General features: G+C 41.4%; 1 protein-coding gene across 2 annotated transcripts in view; it reads left to right on the forward strand.

Annotated features, from left to right (window-relative positions):
* Positions 1-20538, forward strand: part of LOC311029546 (protein unc-13 homolog C-like) — a 102954-nt gene that overhangs the window by 16667 nt on the left and 65749 nt on the right. For both annotated transcript variants that reach the window (XM_084034741.1, XM_084034742.1), the window contains exons 3-8: positions 2636-2658; positions 3422-3468; positions 4608-4686; positions 7478-7531; positions 11475-11694; positions 12762-12989. In XM_084034741.1, coding sequence (XP_083890867.1) covers positions 2636-2658; positions 3422-3468; positions 4608-4686; positions 7478-7531; positions 11475-11694; positions 12762-12989 — 651 coding nt within the window. The remainder of the gene's footprint in view (positions 1-2635; positions 2659-3421; positions 3469-4607; positions 4687-7477; positions 7532-11474; positions 11695-12761; positions 12990-20538) is intronic.

The raw sequence follows: 20538 nt of genomic DNA on the forward strand, positions 1-20538 counted from the left end.
ACAGACCTATCGATGCCACTGGTCTCTCAGTAGAAATATAAGTGTCTAATGCTGCAGTAGTATGAAGGTCACACTAATTCCTGTCTTGACACTGAATGGAAATATTGGCCATTTTAAGCTGTAATCAACCCAACTAGTGCAGTGCAAACATTTTTTTTTTTTCGTTTTTTGGCTGCGAATGTTGTGTGCCACTTTTCACCAAATACCAAATGTATTTATTTTTTTAAATGTTGATAGTTAGCTTATAGTGTATTCTAATGGCTTGCATGATTGAAAGACTTCATCACTTTTGTTTAAAACGGTTAGAATTTTATTTATTTGACTTCAGATATTAAGTTAAGGAAATATGTTTTGTCCAGTGAAACTTGAAACTTGCTGTACGAGTTGACACCAGCCTTTACTCTGTTTTGGGCTCTTGATGGCACTGTGATCCACTGAGCCACGCCACAAACTGGCAGTCATGTCAGCATCGACCTCATTGTCCCTCTCAACCTTCCTGCTACAATAGTCAGTGACACTTACAAACAGCCATTTCCTCTCTGCTGGTCTGTAGAATAAACATTGTGCAGGATAGGTTTAACTTCTGCTAGCACTACAAATTTAGTCAAGCTATACATGTAATTACTGCATATAGACTCTTTAAGGTTCCAAGCCCATACTGAAATGACAATATGTCATATGGGCAATATGGATATATTAAACATGTCGCCCACATTTCTTGAATACTGATTATCACAAAACTGCTGAAGGCTTTTGGGCAGTAGCTTTTGGTAGCACAGCGGATAACTATGTGCTGTGCCCATACACTGCTGCAGTCTTTGTATAGTGTTCATGTCTTGAACTTAAAAATAAGTCGAGAGGTTTTGAGTTGCTGTTGCTCTTGATTTTCTCTGTTGATCTTGAGTTCTCTGGAAATATCCTCATGCCCTCACACTGTTGGTGCTGTGATCAACACATGCTGTTCTTATTTTGCTGAATGCGAAAAAACATCTGTAATAATGAGAGTCTTGTGGAAATCCGTCTCACCGATTTGGGGTTTCTTGATTTAATAATGATGTTTGCAATGAGTAGGAGGACTTTCTACTCTCGCTGTGTGTTTGTATACTGCTACGTACCTTGTTGCGTCTCTGTGAATCTGTGCCTGAATGTGTCCACAGAAGAAGAACACATGCTCCTGTGTTGTACTATCACCCACCCACCACTGAAATGCAGGATTTACTGCTACCATTAATACCTCCACACATTGCCCACGGCACGCACATGCGGAGGGTTTCCGAACAGTCAATTCAATTTTTTGTTCCTCTGATTTAAGGCACCTGTGAAAGGACGTTCATATCAGCAGCATGTAGCCTATCTTTGTGGCCTGGCTTTATCTAGTGCAGCTGCAGACTTGCTGGTGGAGGAGATGGCTCTATCTTGTGTAGCCGGGCTGAAAGTAGCTTAGCAGATCACTGTCCAAACGGAACCCACTTGCAGCTTAGCGCCTCTTCAAGTCCTTTGTCCTTCAGCTTTTGATCTCAACTCAACCAGCAATCATTTATTGCTAGCAAAAGTGTAGTGTTCTACAATTATCATCCTTTTGAGGAGTTTATGCTACTTAGGCCTGAACAATTAGTATTTTGTGCTGACTGTACTGCATTTTAAAGTTTTTTAAACGATCAGTGCCCAGGACCATCATCGTGAAGAGATATGCACTTGTGGTAAACACTTATAGCACTATAAAGCACTCTGGGCAATTGCATCCATCATATACTCGTGTTCTCAATCAATGTGTATCTGCAGCATTATGTTTTTATTAACAATTAATATATAAAGGGGGGCCCACAAAGTTGGAATAATTTGCAAATGTATTGTCTTTTATAATGCCACATAATGTAATCATTGCACTTGGTCAAATGTGGTTACTGATGCATTTGAATAGGAATTAACAGAGGATTGTGTCTGAAAACTAAATATTTTAACTTTATGGGCAACAGTGTATATATTCATGGTGTTATTCAGGTGTTAACTTTCAACTAAACAGCACAGACAAAACTGAATAGATATTGGCAATACTAAAGAAAGAAGCTGATGCTTTCATGGTTTGAAACAAATAGCTACACGTCAACAACAAACAGTGTATCATGGCATTTTAATCAGGGCCGCAATTTGATCTTTCTCTTGTGAACAGCTGTTTTCTGTTTGTAGCACAGTAGATCATGATTATGCTGCCATGTATCACCCATGGATCAATAGCACAGTAATTACATCTCTGCAATCTTGCTTATTTAGAGGGCTTGCCCTCTTGCAGTTTGTTTCTAAAATAGCAATATGATACCAACCACTTCTGCCTACCCAATGTCCCATGTCTTCATAGCAATGATTCTCCTGAATACTCAGGTAATGTTGTCAATCTTTAAAAAAAAAACCCGGTTCTTCTACCGGTTCTACTTCATATGGTATTCCTCTGTTTATAGCCATTCTCCCTAAGGCGCATGTTGACTCCGTCTCCATTTCTGCATAAATTGTTCGGCAAAACAGAATTGTGTCATCATGCGGCCGGTAATAGTGGATTAGCGTCCTAACTAAGTGTGCGTATTTTCCAGTGAGCTGCTCTTTCCTAACTCCTCACCCTGCTGTCATCTTCTCCTTTCAGACAGCAGTGCTTTGGATACACAGGTTTTAAGTCATTGTTTATCATCAACTACATGGACACTTGTGATTCCCTTGCATGTGCATGTGTTTGTGTATATGTAAATATGTTTTTTGTGTTGCGTGGTTTGTGGTGTGATGGTGTACGCCGTTTGCGTCTCGCTTGAATGGGATTTGAAATAATACATCTACGTGAGCTGTGTCTGTGTGTGTGTGAGAGAGAGAGAGAGAGAGAGAGAGAGAGAGAGAGAGAGAGAGAGAGAGAGAGAGAGAGAGGGAGAGAGTGAGTGTACGTGTGAATGTGTGAATGTGTGTGTATGTCGATAAATTGAACGGATATCTGTAGGTGTGAAAGATAATGCAGCATGTGCCTTTGAGCCATCTTGCCCATACTTTGAACCGGTTATAGTTTTATCCCTTTTTTTTAGAAAAATGATTTGTGTTTCAAACTGGACATTTTGGCCAGTGAAGGGGAGGCATTACACAATAGACAATTCTGGCCTGAAGCACAGAGAGTGGCAAAACTCTGAGCCCACAAATTACATTGATGTAGAACAATTTGGTCTTTTGCCTGTGGTGCTATCCCTCCCTTCTCCCTGTGCTGTACTCCTTCTCTCCTCATCATTTATCTTATCCTGAACTGACCTCCAGATGTACTGTATTTTCCCAAGTACATTTCATCATAGTGTATGTTAATTTTAATTTTGATGCTGTTTGCTTTGCGTTTAGCTGTGTGCTCTTACCTTATATATATCTTGTTTTAAATTGTGTTTTTTATTTCTTTCTGCAGCCTCGTAGTATTTTGGACCCCAAAGTGCTCGGCTTGCAGTCTGGAGGGTGAGTGGTGTCTCGCTTCCTGATCTAATCGGCTCACAATTACATAAATCTTAGCTGCTGTGTTGTTTTGTACCCCCATGCTGAGCCACGTGTAGCAGAAATGTTGCAGGCATGCTGATCCTCTGGCATGCATCCCCAATTAAGGTGGCATTCTCCCTGTTTTGTGACGTACCACAGAGAGAAAATGAATATGCAAGATTCACAACATCTGTAAATTAATTCATCCTCTTGGCTTCACATGCCTCATTAATGTCTTGAATGTGTGAGAGTGATTTATTTAGAGTCTATATAGATGGATAGAGGAAGAGAAGCATAGAGAAGCCAACTGTTGTGATGTGATGTCATGAGGGAAAGATAGCTCATAATAATAATAATGATAATTAACCCCAGCTCATGCCATTACCATGCAGTCATCTGCAGCATGCATTGTGCATACAGTAAAGAGGCATTAAGAGCCAGGGTCCCGAGGGTAAGGCAAGGGCCGGTGCAGCTCGTCAGTTGGTGTATCTTTAGGGTCGTACCATTGATGTCACCTAGGGACTGACAGAAAAGCTCCAGGAGCTTTATCTTTGTGGAGGCATTGGGGCCTCGATGTCACATTGAGGTCATTAGAGAGGCTTTGAGTGACAGTTGAGGTGAAGCCACTGAGAGCCTCACAGGAAAGGAGCAAGACTGGTGAGAAAGCAGCGAGGGAGCTGCGGAGTGTTCACGAGAGGGTCGGGGGGATGGAGGGAGCAAGACAACTGGAGCTGAAGTGTTGTAGAGGCTGAGAAAAAATCATCTTCAAGTCACCATTTTTGAGGTGTAGAGACAGTTCAAGTGCTTTTCAGTATTCATAAAATGTAATATAAATCCAGTTTGATAGGAACACCCTATAAATATTTAGATATCAATCTCCCTTCAGTAAGAGGGCGTCCAGGGGAACAGCAGAGGATGAGAGGTATTACACGGAGCTCCAGTGTCGGTGGTCGGCACCATGTGAGGTGAGGAGGAAGGGGTGAGACAGGTTAGGTAGGAGGCATGATCCATGGTGTTTGCCAGCTGTGTAAATCAATGCCCCCCCTTTCACCGTTGTAATGTCTCCCCCAGCACGGCATTATTATGATATTAATACACTTTAAATCTGTCTGCTTCTCCAGGGCTGGCAGTATTCTTTATGGTATTGACAGTATGCCAGATTTACGCCGCAAGAGGACAGTGCCTCTTGTCCGAGACCTGGTGAGTCATCTGCCTCAACAAGGTTATGTGTGATTTATGTCAAATGTATCTGAGTGACCCCACATCATACCACACTGGTGGAATCCTGCCCTGTGTGAGTATGGACCACTCCTGAAGACAATTATAACTTTACTGGGAAGCTGATAAAATGTGATAGTGCTCTAGAGTGACATTGTTTGTTTGTTATCAATATATAATATCCTAGGACAAGCCTAGGACTAATATCAGCCGTGATATTTTTGCAGCAGTAATGTCTCTGCAACATTCATGATTATGAAAACATAACTCAATCTGGATTTGTGATATTAAATACAAGTTTGTTACACGCAGACTGAAATACACTTTCCGCACATAAAAATCACATAAACTTTAATTGTGATTAAAAAGGTGCCAATAAGGAGTTGATTGGTGACAAAGTAACCACTTCAAACTCTATTTAGTGTAGAGCATTTACACTAGTGTAAAGCAGTGTAAATGCAGTGTTAAGCATTCTGCTTTGTGGGAATGTTAATGTAACCTTAGCCATAACTCTATGGCTTGATTAATTAGCCCAGAGAGGGTGTTTAAGATATTGCATCACGGTGATGCTCCACCATTAGTTTTTATTGCAACATAATGTGTCATAACATATCCCACAGAGAGGGCTTTTGCAGTGCAGTCCACTTTAGCACTGTGCCACATGGTTCGTCTTCCTGCGAGACAGCATGCTGTCATGATGCCAATAGTATTCATATCTGTTATAATTGTTTGTCTGTCATGTGCTGCACAGTGTGCGTCTGTCTTGTGTATGTTTGTTTCTCATCTTTTTGTATTTTAGTCAAATGGATGGGAAAAAAATTATCAGAACTCCTAAATGAAGTTGATTTAAAAACAACCTGTATGATACCTCAATATTCTACTCTTTAAAGATTTAGCGTTTATTGTGACATTAATATGATTATGCAGCCTGATGTCGTACACATAGATGCTGATGAATGTTTATATCACAGTGAACAACATGAGTTGATGCTGTATTTGTCCATATCTCTCATGAAATTATTAACCAACAATGTCTTGGTAAGTATGGGTTGACGTTTTTAATTTTGGATTTTGCGTGTTATATTTGCCATTCCTACATAGACCCATAACAGCTATGGGTGATATTTTTCAGTGAGTTGTCAGATTTCAGCCTCGCCGATGCTTGGCGATTTTTCTTCCACTTTTTTTTATTGTTGTTGCTTGGCGAGTGTGGACAAATTGCATTTAACTTTGAAATGGTGACAACTCAACCCAAAAATATATCCGAGAGACTTCATTGACTTCTGATTTAACTGTGTGAGGCTTTTAAATCATGTAAAAGTGACACTGAGCAAGCCTTTTACACGTGGGATGAAGTCAGTAGTCAGCAAACTAATTGGTCCCCTTTCATGCCTCTTCCTTTGTCAATGTCCCCCATTTGCTGTGTGATTGCTTTCGGGCAGCAACAGCTTCTGATTAGAACGGACGGCAAGGTTCCCCCCCGTATCATGGCGGGATGCAAAAAACATAAACAAACAAAAGAGCGTTGAAAATGGATTCCCAAAGCATTGGGCCCTATATTGTAGCTGAAGAGATAACATCTGGACGCAGGGTCATATTGTATTGCCCGTAGCAACCTCAACAGTGCTGGTGCATGTTGATAAACTTACATCAACAACTCACGGTTCATGTAGAGGTCACGTTCCCTCCTACATTCTCCATGGCTTCCATGGATCTTTACCATAGCTGGGCTGTACAAATGAAAGGGTCGTGGTAAAGACTGATCCAATATTGTCAGCTGTCCATGTCTGCATTCCTTTGTTACGTAACTTCCTCCAGTATGGGATCAATGTTCATCAATTTCTGGTCACTCAAACTCAGTGGATATTAAAATAACGGCTAATTTACAACATGTGGATCTGTGTGTATGTGTGTTATCTGTTTGTGCTTGTGTGCGCGTGTACTGTTAAATGTTTGAGTATGTTTGTGACTGTCTGAGCAGATGTGTGTGTGTGTGTGTGTGTGTGTGTGTGTGTGTGTGTGTGCGTGTGCGTGTGCGTGAGTCTGTGTTGTGCAGTACAGCTGGCTTCACCCATACGTGAGTGTGTGCGTCTTGTGTTTCTCTGTTTGTGTCAAACTAATGTGCAGAGCAGACAGCAGAAAATATGATCAAAGCTTCAGCCAACAGAGAACTGAATATAAATGCCAAGCATGACTGCAGTAAAGTAACTTCCAGTGCATGAGTAGATAAAGAACCATGCAACGGCTGTTTAATTCTTCTTGATGAATAGTTGAATCTTTCTAGAGCTCTGTGCCCTAACCAGCAGTTCTGCATGGCAGTTGAGACACCTATGCTCAGTATGGAAAATAAATAAAATTCTTCTGCTGTTTGTGTTTCCAAAGTTCCCCCACCCACTCCTTGTCTAATTCAGTTTCTTCATTTCTTCTTTCATTCTCTGTTCGTCGCCTCCTGGAAACCGCAGGCTTTGGTAAGCTTACTTTTTCTGCACTTTTGCACAGGCAAATGATGAATGCCTTATTTGCATCTATAACAGAAACTCAAATTCTTGTTTTTGTTTTGATTTATTCCTTCACTATTATTTAAGTAATTGGAGCCATTTACTCGGGAGAGGGTTTTCTTCCTTTCACGAAATGTTATCAACCATTTCCAAGCCATTCAACTCCATATAAATGTGTGATCTACAAGCCACTGTGTGTAAAATGGGCCATTGGATTTATCTCTCTTCATCATCTCTCTTTCCCCTCTACTTCTCAGACCCTCACTGCTCGAAAGGCAGGCATCTCGTTCGCTCTGGTGAACCGGTCCACCCTGAATAATGAGGATCTGGTGAGTTGTAACATGCCTGCATGGAAAGTCATTGTCTGTTTATTGTTGAGTCTATTTCAGTAATGGAGGCTCCTGCGAGGACATGGGATGCTGGACCCATGTTCTCTCATTATTTTTTTAGGGCACTGTTTTCAGAGGAGGGTGCGGGAACTTTGACAAACTTTTATAGCTGTGCTGTTTGCTGCAGCCATTGTACCTCAGGGCCCTGGGATCACGTTGCCAGGAACACCGAGTTCTGGAATGTAAATTAGGTGGATGGCGTTTAGTTGCTGCCCTTTTTTATATATATATATATACAGCATGCCATTATTTGCCTGTTGCTATCAATTATACATGCTGGAGTTTGTTCAAAAATCGAAATTGTTCAGAAATCAAGAATAGCCCCCATGATTTCCTTTCGACCTCCTTCGATTAATACCGTACATGGAGGAGGACGAGCCGCGGAGGAAAAGCAGAATGTCTCCGTTGATGGTGTGAGACACTTTGGTGTTGACCTCCAAAGCTTTCACTGCATTAATTGATTGCAATTCTTCCCTCCCAGAGGGAAGACGGCATTATAGGATGCAAGCAGCCGGAGGAGGCAGTTTTTCAGCAAGACAAACAGGCAGACGATTTCATATTCACTGGTGTGCAACATCGGGCTGCCTAACCCTACAAGATTACCGCAATCAATTGTGACCTGTCCATCATGTACAAATATTTCATCTTTCCTAACATGGGACATGTCCTTCAATTTGTGCACACTGATTTGTGTACTCAAACGTATCACTTCTCTTTTTCTCACACTTGACTTGGTCCTCGTGGTCCACATGCCCAGTTCAGTGACAGGGTCTTGATTGCTTACTAAAAGCTGTGGGTTTTATGAAAAGGGCTTTAGGGATGAACAACTCATAGCCCAGATGAGGAAGAAATGACGCGATAGATCCACTGTGTTAATTGGTGTAGAAATGGAGCTGATTCTTGGGAACATTTGGAGATTGCGCCACGGAAGGCCTTGAACTTCAGGGATAGATGTCCAATATTCTGATTCGGTGCAAACAACGGAGAGTTTAATAATTGGTGGCCGAGGGGAACTGAGTTCCGAGCAAAGCTGCAGATTGTGCGGTCTTGCTAAGTAGGACGAGCAGATGTCAGAGTTTTATCTGCTGCTGCATTAAGTCCAGGAGAGTGCTTCCCTGTGAGGACTGCAAGAGTACTCAGTAACCGACCATATGCTGTCCAAGAGTGCAGCAGAGTTGGGGCAAGAGAGGAGAGAAGAAGGGCAAGAAAAGGAGGGAAATAAGAAGAGAATGAGAGAAGATCAGAGCTAAGGGCGATTTGTCATTATGACCCCATGGTCCTCATTTGGCACTGATCAGGCCATGTTGAACAATCTATCCCCATCTCCCAGTAGAAATGTTTGAACCTATTTGGAATGCTTCAATTTCCCATGCTCTCTCCATCTCATCTCCGCCCCAATTTTTCCATTGTTTTTCCTCTGTCAACATAACAGATTTTAATTTGATTACAATACTCTACTCTGTCATTGCTGACGTACGGACGCCTCTCTTTCCTGTTCTGTGTCATATTACCCATGCATTTGCTTTCTAGAGCAGAAAAGAACATTATGTATGGGCTGGCTAACGGCCTGTGTGTCCGCTCAATGTTCTGAGCTGCATATGATCTGAGCAGCGGAGCCTTTTAAACAGTGACTGTCAACATAAACTGGGACTGTGTGTACCTGCTGAGACAAAGCCAGGGACTCCGTCGTACACGTCGAAGGGAGCCACGATCTGACATGGGTCAAGGAGTATCAGGAAATAAGATATGATGCGTTCCTTTAAGTCAGTTCAGATATCATCAGTCGGGTTAACAGCAAAATACACCATTGATAAAGTGCTCATGTCTGACATGTAGAACAGAAAAGCATATTGTATGAAACACTAGCAAATGTCATACATTTTATGCCAAAGTAATGTGGTTTGTGAAAATGACATGGACTCCTTGTTAGAGTTGAGATGGTACAGTAGTCAAAGTGAATGAATGGAGGTGTAGAAGGCTGGGACAGGACGAGGAGGATGGCAGCATCAATGAAGGGGTTGGTTGGCAAGGACAATAGGTGGTGAAATTGGAAAGGGGGGGGGGGGGGGGTGAAAGGAGGAGGGGAGATTAGTTTCTTCTCTGTCATGTTGCTCTCAGGCAGAGGCTGCAGATGTCAATCAATTCTGTCTGTGTCTTGCACGGAATCACCAGGGTCACCTCCCAGTCTAACACATGAGACCCACAGACTCACACAAGCAGCACTCTTCACACATATGCTGCACAGTGTGACAAGCAGTGGCAGGACTGAGAGCGAGGGAACAGAGAGAGGGACGGATTTTTAAAGAGACAGAAATAGACGACTGGTATACCGCTCACGCGGTGGTAGAAATGCCAAGAGAGAAAATGTACTCCACACAAAACATGCTCGGTATCATTCAAAACATTTGGTTGGCTGGAACAATTGAGGCTAAAAAGATAGATATAGTCAAGTCAACTCACTGAGGGAAAAAAAAGAGAAAGCAAGGTCTCTGAGAATTCCCACGCTCATAGAAATTTTGGCTCACTCATCTGCTGCAGGCGGTGTCAGTATTTAACAGTTCAGTATTACATTTGGTGAGGAGCAGGCTTCTGGGTGTGGCCCCGATCTAGCTCGTGTGCAAGTTGTGGATAAATCTCAGACATCTGCTTCATCTCATCGTTCTCCGATTAAAAGGAAAATCTCTCTGTATCCCCGCTCTGTTTCATTAAAGGCCCTCCAGGACTCAGCAGCCTGTTGTGTCAACGAGTTTCACAATGCTAGATGGCCTTGTCCTGTCATCTGGTGTCATTTAATCATCGGCGCTAAGTGTGTGTACGTATTTCGGTCTATAAGTGTGTTGAAGTGAGCAATGCAGTCGTCTGCGTGGTGAAGTGCAGAGCTGCTGTTCAGGTGTTAAAGTGTGTCGTCAACACACAGGGAGACTGACTGAGGGAGGTGTGGATGAGAAGGGGAGCGCCGTCAAAGTGGAGAGGAAGTACCTCCCTGAGGATTTACTTAACCACCATACATCTTCTTTTGCTTTGTCACTTTCTCTCTCACTCCCTTCCTCCCCCTCTCTCAATCTGGATAATGCTCACTTTTAAAAACCTTATTTACAGCATCCATTGATTCTGCCTTCAAGAATTGGCAAGTCCCAGCCTGTTTTCCCAGCCCTTTTGGATGGCCGGGCTGCTGCAGTAAAGCCTTCAATTTGAGAAGGCTTCTGTTACACAGCAATCAGTAGACAGGCTTCGAGTCGACTTTTTAGTATTTGGTCTGTGGGAGCTTTAGTCGGTAAACCACTCAATGTGAACAAAGCCCGTGGAGGCTGTTAATCTAAGCTTAACGAGATGTAAGGCTGATTTACTCTCATACGGCTGACCTCTCCATCGATGATAAGGTAATCAGAAAAGGATCAACCGAGTCTCCTACATGTTACCTTGGAATACTACTTTCTTGAAGAAAAGAAGTTGAAAATGCTGCAGTATTGATGAATGATAGCTGCAGTTTAGCCAACTCATGTAATTGTGAAAATGACCAGAATGCAATAGTTTATTGTCAATGTTCTCTTTCTACTCCGTCCTGCTCAGACTGCAGATCAATTTGAATTTGGCCTGCTGAAGCTGTTTCTGTTGAACCGCTAAACTTTATGTGATGATATTAGCCTTTTGTGATCCCTCAGCAAATGCAGAATTATCATCACTCATACTTTTAGTACTGATCTCAAGATGTATTGAACACTTGTGAAAAACAATTAAAGTGCAGAGTTGTTTTTTATTAACTTTTGAAGTTGTCATGACTGTTATTTCCTCTCGCTCACAGGGCCATGAGTCAGCCGTACCTCCTCTGTTTCTCGCATCTATCTATGTCATCACAGTTTTCTTTTTTATTATTTCTTTTCAGAAACTACATGTCTTCAAGAAGACTCTCCAGGCCTTGATCTACCCAATATCATCCACAACACCCCATAACTTTGAGGTGTGGACGGCGACTGCACCCACCTACTGTCATGAGTGCGAGGGACTGCTGTGGGGCATTGCTCGCCAGGGCATGCGCTGCTCAGAGTGTGGCGTCAAATGCCACGAGAAGTGCCAGGACCTGCTCAACGCAGATTGTTTACAACGTAAGGAAGTAGAGTCATCCCTTAATGCTTTGATAAAAAGTTCACAAAGACTTTGAAACCCCCAGGTGTGTGTGTATGTGAGAGAGAGAGAGGGAGAGATCAAACGGCATCATTTAGAACATTGATCAGATGCATTCATTATCTTTTTATTACATGCTTGATTTTAGTATTCATGAGTCAGATCTTCCGATTTACTATTTTTTGCAATGCTCGATAATGATCAAACAGTTGTTAAATCATTATTAAAATCAAATAAATCTTTGAGAATCTATGAAGTGCCAGCAATGCTAGTGTTGTTCTTCATCCCCCCACATTTCTATAAATGCCAATACTATATTTCACAGTTCATGTGAAGGCTGCTGTGTAATACCTATCACCTTGCGCGTCTTGCTACAAGTAACATGGTGCTTTTACACTGCAGTCCCCCAATCAGCCTTTTCAATCAGGCCCACCCCTATTGTTACGGTGTAGTCAAAGGGAAACAATGTGACATGCAGGCTTCAGGATGGTCCTCACGGCAATGCTCACACACTCTAAGTGGATTAGCTACACCCTGGCATTACAAAGCTCAGTGTTTTAGAACAGTTTAATACCAGCATAACAATGATTTGCAGTTCAAACTACGATTCATCTTTATCACATTTCGATCTGCACTCAAACACACAGGCTAGATACACGATACTGGGATCAGATACAGGGAATTAACCGCCACATGTGCCTCTTTTGTCTCACAGACACACATTCATGTAAAGAAACGCACACATACATCCACCGTTCATGTGTGAACTTGTGAATTCTCATCCTCCACACAAAATCACACAATCACAGTCAACGTGGTGCACATTAGATAGATTTCTGGATGATGTAGCATAGTATTGTAAACTCTTACAGTATTTAAGAGAAGAGAAAGTTAGGTTACCATAGTAATTGATAAAATAAAACTGGAATATGGGTGGTGAATACATATGATAGATGCACTGGGATGGATCAGCAGTTTTTCCTACCAATTCTTGGGTATTAAATATGTAGACTACCAAGCTGAAACCCTAACTTCTGTCTCATTTTAGGGGCAGTGGAGAAGAGCTCCAAGCATGGGGCGGAGGACAAGACCCAGAATATCATCATGGCTATGAAGGAGCGCATGAAGATAAGGGAGAAGAACAGCCCTGAAGTGTTCGAGGTGATCCAGGAGATGTTCCACGTCTCCAAGGAGGACTTCACCAGTCATCTGAAGACCGCCAAGCAAGCTGTTCTGGATGGGACCTCCAAGTGGTCTGCCAAAATCAGCATCACAGGTTTGCATGGTTCCTGTAATTTATATCAGAAAGTCTATTCTTCAAACAGACTGCTGAGGTTTGTTTTATGGATCTCACCATGATGTCAGTTAATTAGATCTCATTTAAACATGAACCATCAATCAACTTAAAGGTGATAAATGATTTGTAGGTAGGACTCTCTTTACACTGCTGCAGGTGAACCTTGGCCTTTGATCTATGACCTACAACCCTTTGCTCAGTCAGTCAGGCTCATTTCAAATGACAAACACTGTTTTTTAATGAGTATTTACTTGTCATTATCATCAAGGTCTTGGCCATTAACCTCTAACATTGAACCACAATCAGCAGTGCATATTTTATTACAGATAGTAATAGAAATTGTTTGTATTTTGGGAAGAAGTAGTATGTTGATAATGCTGTGAAGGTTATAAATGCATCACTGTTTTGTGGACAATAATTTATGATAATTCATTTTTTTGCACATCATGTAGAGAAACCAGGTACTCCTGTACCTAGACAAGGACATATTTTTGATAATGAATTCATCTTTAAAAGGAGCTCAGTCTGTGACATGCAGCTCTAACGAAAAAGAAGATACAAACAGTGGGAGAGCTTATCAGGTGGCAACAATGCTTGCCAAATGTTAAAGGACGGCACGGTAAATACAAAGCACCGGAGAGGCAATAATAAAGAGGCAACTTAATTTTTACAGTGGAAGAGTATTTGCTGCCACTGACAGAGATACGTTTTGAGCTTACCAGCATGCTGATTCGTACAGTGTATTTGGAAACGAATCCCCCACAACTGCGTTTCAAGCTCAATGCCAATCAATCATGCCCCTGAGTGCAGTTTGAAAGGAGCACTCTACAGCACATATAGTAGGAAAATCATTTGTGTTTCTTTATCATGCATATATGTATGTGTTTTTGTTCCTTGGGTTGTAAAATGGAGAGTTGCATTCAACAACTCAGATTGAACAGTTTGTCTTTTCAGAGTCTTAAAAGGCAACTTTATAGGCGTTCTTCCTTTTCTTACTTGAGTCATTCCACGAGAATGGTTCAAATTGGACTTAGAAATTTTCATATTTTTTACTAAAATGTATCATTTGTTGTATACCCCACAGCATTAAGGATATTTTTAACTATCAGAAAAACATATTTTCCCATCTCAGGCATTAGCTCTCTATCATTATTGGTCATTATTTCAAGATCTGGGCAATGTTATTCTTCAACCCCGTTATGTACAAAATGGAAGCTCTCTGAATATGATCATAAAATGCATTTCTAAAGAAATCAATATTTTCATATTAATTAGATGTCCCCCACACTAATTCACTAATTGTAAATACAAAAATTATATAAAATCTCCCTTTTTTGCTATACCAAAGCCTGAAATGTCCCTTTTCGTGAAAGGGCTCTTGTCATTTTTCATCAAAAGTGTAGTTTAACTGAAGAATTTTCACCAAAATCAATAAGCTTGTGATAGCTCTCAACATTTTAGACAGATGTCAACAAACATTAAATTACTTTTTAATGCATTTTTTAAAAATAATGTATGAAAATGTAGGTGTGACGGGGTTGAGACTAGGGTAACGGGGTTGAAGATGGTAACGGGGTTGAAGGGACAAATACAGCTTGTTTTTTTTTAACTCTCAAATTCACTGTATAGGATTTTCTATGAACATTGTATTTCATTGTTGGGTCCAGCAACAATATCCAGGCACTACTGTGTAGTCCCTATCAATTGTGATAGTGGTGCGTGTGTGTCATGGCCTGCTGAACTGGTAACCTATATGATGTTTTAAATGTTTGAGGGCAATGCTGCCCCTGGGGATGCAAAGGTTGAATGCAGACTTGCAAATGCAAATGCAAACTCCCAATCAGTTAAGTTTCACTTTCGTTTTTGGGATAAGGAGAGCACGTGGCTGGTGCTGCAGACGATTCTCATCGTTCTTTGTGCTGTGGAAAGATTTTAGTTTGTCATGGAAGCCACAGAAGGCCATATCCGTAAGTGTTTATGCTTTAATAAGTTTGGTGAGGATTGGTTGTGCATTACAATCGTTTTTATGTCATACATTGTAATAATTCTTCCATGTATGCATGTATAAGAGGCAGATTTGCTCAGCTGTTAACTTGTTAACTATGTAGCTCAGATATTGTTCTGATTCATGTTATTACATTCATTTTGAAGCGTTCTACAACACCTTTTCTCTGTTTGTATGGCTGCATTCTAAAAACCTGTATTTGTGGATATTGTGTATTGCAGTTTCACAGTCAAGATATGTTCCTCAGTAAAGGTCAGAGACAACGACACCTGTCCTGTCTGTGAGTCTTTTCTGGGCATACTTGATTGTTTGGGCTAGCTGGATAACCTACTTCAGCACAAAGAGGGAGGCCAGTATAGTGTGTGTGTGTGTGTGTGTGTGTGTGTGTGTGTGTGTTTGAATAACAACGCTTCACTCATGGCTTTGAAATCAGAGTTTAATATCAAAGAGGTCTCATCATGTATTACTAGCTTGTTTATTTGATCATCTCTACATTACATGAAATTATGATTGCAAATGCAAAAAAACATTAATTCATGAGTGCTGCCTTGAATGTCCCCACCAATGTCAAAATCAAACCTACTCAAGAACAGATAGAAATTACAGTTGAACTGAGTTTTATTAACCCAAATTACAAACAATGGCAACTAGAACAACATATAATCTATCAAAACATTGTAAACGGAATAGCTCAAATGTTAACATAATGTGGAGTCTGTGTGTGTGTGCATTTCTGTGAGTATGCATATCCTGTGTTTTCAGGCATAAGAGCCAAGCCTTGTCTGGTCAAATATACTTTTAAAGAACTCATGAGTGTTGTACTAAAAGACACCTTATGCCTGTTGCTGTACATACAATTAAACTTGTGAACTGATGAATTGATAATATTAATCAAACAGTTAATGATTTCTGTGTGTGTGTGTGTATGTATCTGTGTGTGTATGCATGTGCCTCTAGCTTCATGGACTTCAGCCTGTAAGTCGGTTCCACACCTCTTTCAATACCTCCACATGGCGCTTTGTCACAGGCTGTGGGGGTGGAATGACTTCAAGGACATCATCAAACAGGTACCAGAGGATATCATCCTGATGCGGCCAGTAGAATCGGTTTGACCCGACACGATGCATGCATTTGACCTGGACATGTGTTTCCTGTATGTTTAGAATGACGCCTGGATACAAATCATCATCATATCTGAGGATACACCATTTCCCAATCAGCTCTGGACTTTCCCATTGGATATCGTTTTCTGGATTCCCTCCACTGGCTGGCTGTGGCACAGCAGTTTTTCTCTTCTGGCCAAAACTGAAACACTGGGTGTTGAAGCACTTGCAGTTAAACTGCTTCCGGGTTGTGCACATGCAGCTGACATCACGAGATAGCAGTTCTCCTGGAGCCAGAGTAATGACCTGGTGAATTCTCATGGTGCCAGGAACTGCTGGTATCAGCTTTGGCATTTTCTCCATTGCTTCCTCAACATCTTGACTTTTCACAAAGAACAGCTTCACTGTTGTGTTTGTCTCAGTCAATGCCTTGTATAACTCTGCTGCATCTGGGATGTCACGGCCCTTTGCCACCATCATATCAGCTGCTCTTTTTAAGGCCCCCCCGACACCATCTGGTGCTCCTTTCCCGTGACTAGCCTCGAAAAAGTTCCAAGAACCAGCCTTGAATCCTCTTCTGTCCAGCTCTGTGGCGAAAAGGAAGAAGTTGCCTCGTTGTTTGTACTGAGTACAGGGGCCATCACTTAAAAAGTGCAGCACAGACACTTGTGGATGTTGGGCCTGAAGGTAATCCAGCACAGGATGTAGGTGTTGCCATATCGCTGGAGGGCCTTTGTGTCTACTGGGGGAGATGGTGCTGAAGCACACAGGCTCTGGGTGTCTGCCAACATACAAGACACCAGTATGAAGGGTGGCCTGCTGATGTGAAGCCCCGAAGTGGACCGCCTGAATTTGGGAGCTGTATTTACAGCTGTAGTTTTCGGAAAAGTCAACATGTATCAAAGCCTCTTCCCCTGACATTTCCTTTTTCAGCTCACGGCAGAAGGCATATTGCTGCTTAATGTTAAAGTGATGCTGTTTGAATCGCTTTATGTAGCTGTGGAAGAGCTCCATGAGGTCCTCTTGTGTGCCCTCCACAGATTTCTTAAACGTCACCTTGACAGTTGCCTTTTACATAGATTACATTCAGCATGCATGTGGTAAAAGAATGTTTATCAAATATAATAATAATTCATGTAAATAATTGGATAATTTAACAACCAAAGTCTTAAAATCACAACCCCGTCACAATCTCACAACCCCGTTACAATTAAACATGTAACAGGGTTGAGTGTGACGGGGTTGTGATTTTAGCACAAAATGGCCACCGCTGTACATAGTGAATACCAGAGAGAGAGCACATGGCATGCATGAGATTCAGAATTAGCATGTATTCTTGAAATAAAAACAACTTTTTTCATAAGTAATAGTTTTCTCTCTTTTTTACATGTGACGGTGTTGAGTCATTGAGTTTGACGACCACAATACCACAAGATAAATGACCAAAATAAAGTAAAAGAAGGGAGCCACTTGCCTGTCTTTGGTGTCCTGTTGTCCAAAAGACTTGAGTGATGTCACTTCCTGGTGTACATGCTCATATGGATCATACCATTGTTTTTATGGGGGAAGAATCATTCGTGTAACGGGGTTGAGGGGTTACTCAGGTACAGAACTAAATAATGTGATTTTAATAAATAATTATCAATTCATTTTGAAAAAAAACATCACCAACAAATAAGCACAGATAGATGTTTAGGTTTATATCAAAATGTATGGACTTTTTATAGTTTTATTAGGTATATTCTAAGTATACTTTAATTGAAGGCCATGAGGGACATGAGGAAATAGGTGGTGTCAACAAAAAAAACAATACAATTTCTCATAAAAAGATAAAATTGTATTAATGTTTATTACACTGTATTAAAGGAGACATTTCAATGTATATGTAAAGTTGTTAAAATATAGATTTTTGTGACCCAGTAGATAAAATACACCTAAAGAGGAGACGGGGACTCAAAATGCACCATTTTCATGGAATGACTCACTTAACCTCGGTTGTCTTCTCCTCCTAGTGAAGAGGAAGTGATCTGAATCCCACCCCATCTAATGTTCAGCTATCTTTCACACCCCACTTGATTACATAACATTTGCCGTTTGTCAATCTAAAAACCATAAACCTGAAAAGAATCATCGTTCTTGAGGACTACAAGGCCCTTCTTTCATTTCACTACTTCATTTACATAAACATGATACTATCGCTTATTCACTGGGTTTCATTTGACTTCTAGTTAATGGGCAAGAAGAAGGTCAGGAAGTTAGCTTTGTAACCTCTACCCCTGCACTCCCATCCATCTCTGTGGTAACTGTGCCAGGCCCAGCTCATTTATTGCTCACCTTGCATTTCTCACAGTGTCAATACACTGGAGAGAAACAGAAACAGAGAAGGAGGGAGACAAATAGAGAGGCGGACGGAACGGATGGGGAAAGCGAGGAAAGGGACTCTAGGAGAGGAGTAAGAAAATAAATAAGAGAGAGAGAGAGGAAAATGGGATGGGATGAGACAGTGAAAATACCCAGGGTGGCCTTGGTCAATTTCCCAAGGGCTTATTGAACGGCCCATTTTAAAATATACTTATTGAATTGTTGTTTATATCTCATTTATTCGATAAATACAGACTGGCACTGGCTCTGCAGCACCCCCATAGTAGCCATGAGATATTCTGATTCTGGTTAATGTGCACACTATGAGGCCTGGCCATGAATGTGAACCATAGTCAGACATACTATATCCTGATAATTAGAAAATCTTCATTAATCACTGAATCTGCTGCTGTACCTGCCAATGCACTGATCACAGCATTACCAAACAAACAAGCAAGACGGAGTATGAGAAGTTTACATACCATTTTCCTTTATTTAATTATAGAACATTTCTGAAGCACCCCAACAAAGGTCAATGTAATAAATAGGAAAACATGTAGTCCTTTCCTCTGTTCAGTGTCCATTCTTCATACCCTAAGCATAGTTTATCTGTTGAGGCCTCTGGGTATGCCCTCGCTGTTACTCTACTATTCTAATCAATAAAAATATCATCACTCTCTTACATAGCTCTTGGTTTAAATTCTTCAAAAGTTTATTCCAACTTTTGTTACTTAAAATCTAAATCTAAACATACTCAATATATGATTCAAAGGGATTTGAATTTGATAAGCAGATTTAGTGCGGGATTAAAATGCTGTCAAACCCCAACGCGGCCCCAGTTTGCTCTATGTAAGGCAGTGCGCATAATTAAGGCACATGTGAAGGCGGGGCAAGAAGCCAGCCTTCATACATGGAGCGGGGCGGGGGAGAGATAATTGTCGGGATAATTGTTCTCATGTTTGTACATGTGAGAGAGACAGCTGTGTGTTTACTTTTCAACTCTGCACATCTGGTCAGTTGGGCATGAATGTTGCACTGACGATTTTCTAAAGATATAAAAAAAATGTCAGTTTCACCCCCTCTCTATGCTGCACATAGAAAGGTGTGGGGGCGGGGTTTTAGTTGCTGCTGGATGATCGGACTAGCTGACTTTGTTTATTTTAAAGCATACTGACCCTCTTTATGCCTTAACGCCTTTACTACAGGAGGCGTTTGATTTTCAGTAGTCCTGGAGCAAGCAGGCTATGACTGTTCAAGCCTCTATATCCTTCCTACCGACTTCTGTCAGCATGCAGCTGAGGGATATATATGTACCCTGAATTATTTAGACTGTCACTTATGCATATTTAATGCCTCAGTGTCCTTTTTCCCTTTTATGGCGCTCTGAAATACTACGGTTTCTCCTTCTCTGCCCCTTCCTTTGTGTGTTTGGAAGTAAAATTCTAAATCTTAGTCCTTACTCAGCATAGATATATTGTAGAAGTGGGAAGATACACAGGTGGAATCTACCTATGGCCTGGATCAATCATAGAGGTCAATAAAGCCCAAGTAATGCTTCTGCGTTGACACAACGCAAGGGGGCTTGCGGACCCCTTACGTCCTTGCGGACCCCCCTTACGTCCAACGCAAGGGCCTGACGTGCACCTCCCAAAAATCCTAGACGCGCGTCGAGGCGACGCAACACCAACGCAGCAGCATTGGCTGTGATTGGTCCGCTAACTACATCCGCTGGAGACCGCTTTTCCGGTTTCCACTCATAAACACTGCCATTTAAACTTTTAATAGTCTACTTTTATTGTTTGCACCTTGTTTTATTGTTTGCACCTTGTCGCTTTTGCACAAAGAAATAAAACACCAAGTTCCGAAAAATTGTGAATGTTTAAAGCCGGAAGGTAAACAAATAGGCTATAACGAAGCTAACGACGATATACGTCACAAGAGTCTCGGTCGGTCGGTCAGTCTTTACAAAAAAACATAGCGCCCTTTACCGGTGTGGCATTGAATTGTATTTCGACACGTAAACCCAACGCAGAACCATCACGGTCTCCAAGCAACTGCG

The sequence above is a fragment of the Eutrigla gurnardus genome (genome assembly GCF_963514095.1).
Source record: "Eutrigla gurnardus genome assembly, chromosome: 1".
Classification (NCBI taxonomy): Eukaryota; Metazoa; Chordata; class Actinopteri; order Perciformes; family Triglidae; genus Eutrigla; species Eutrigla gurnardus.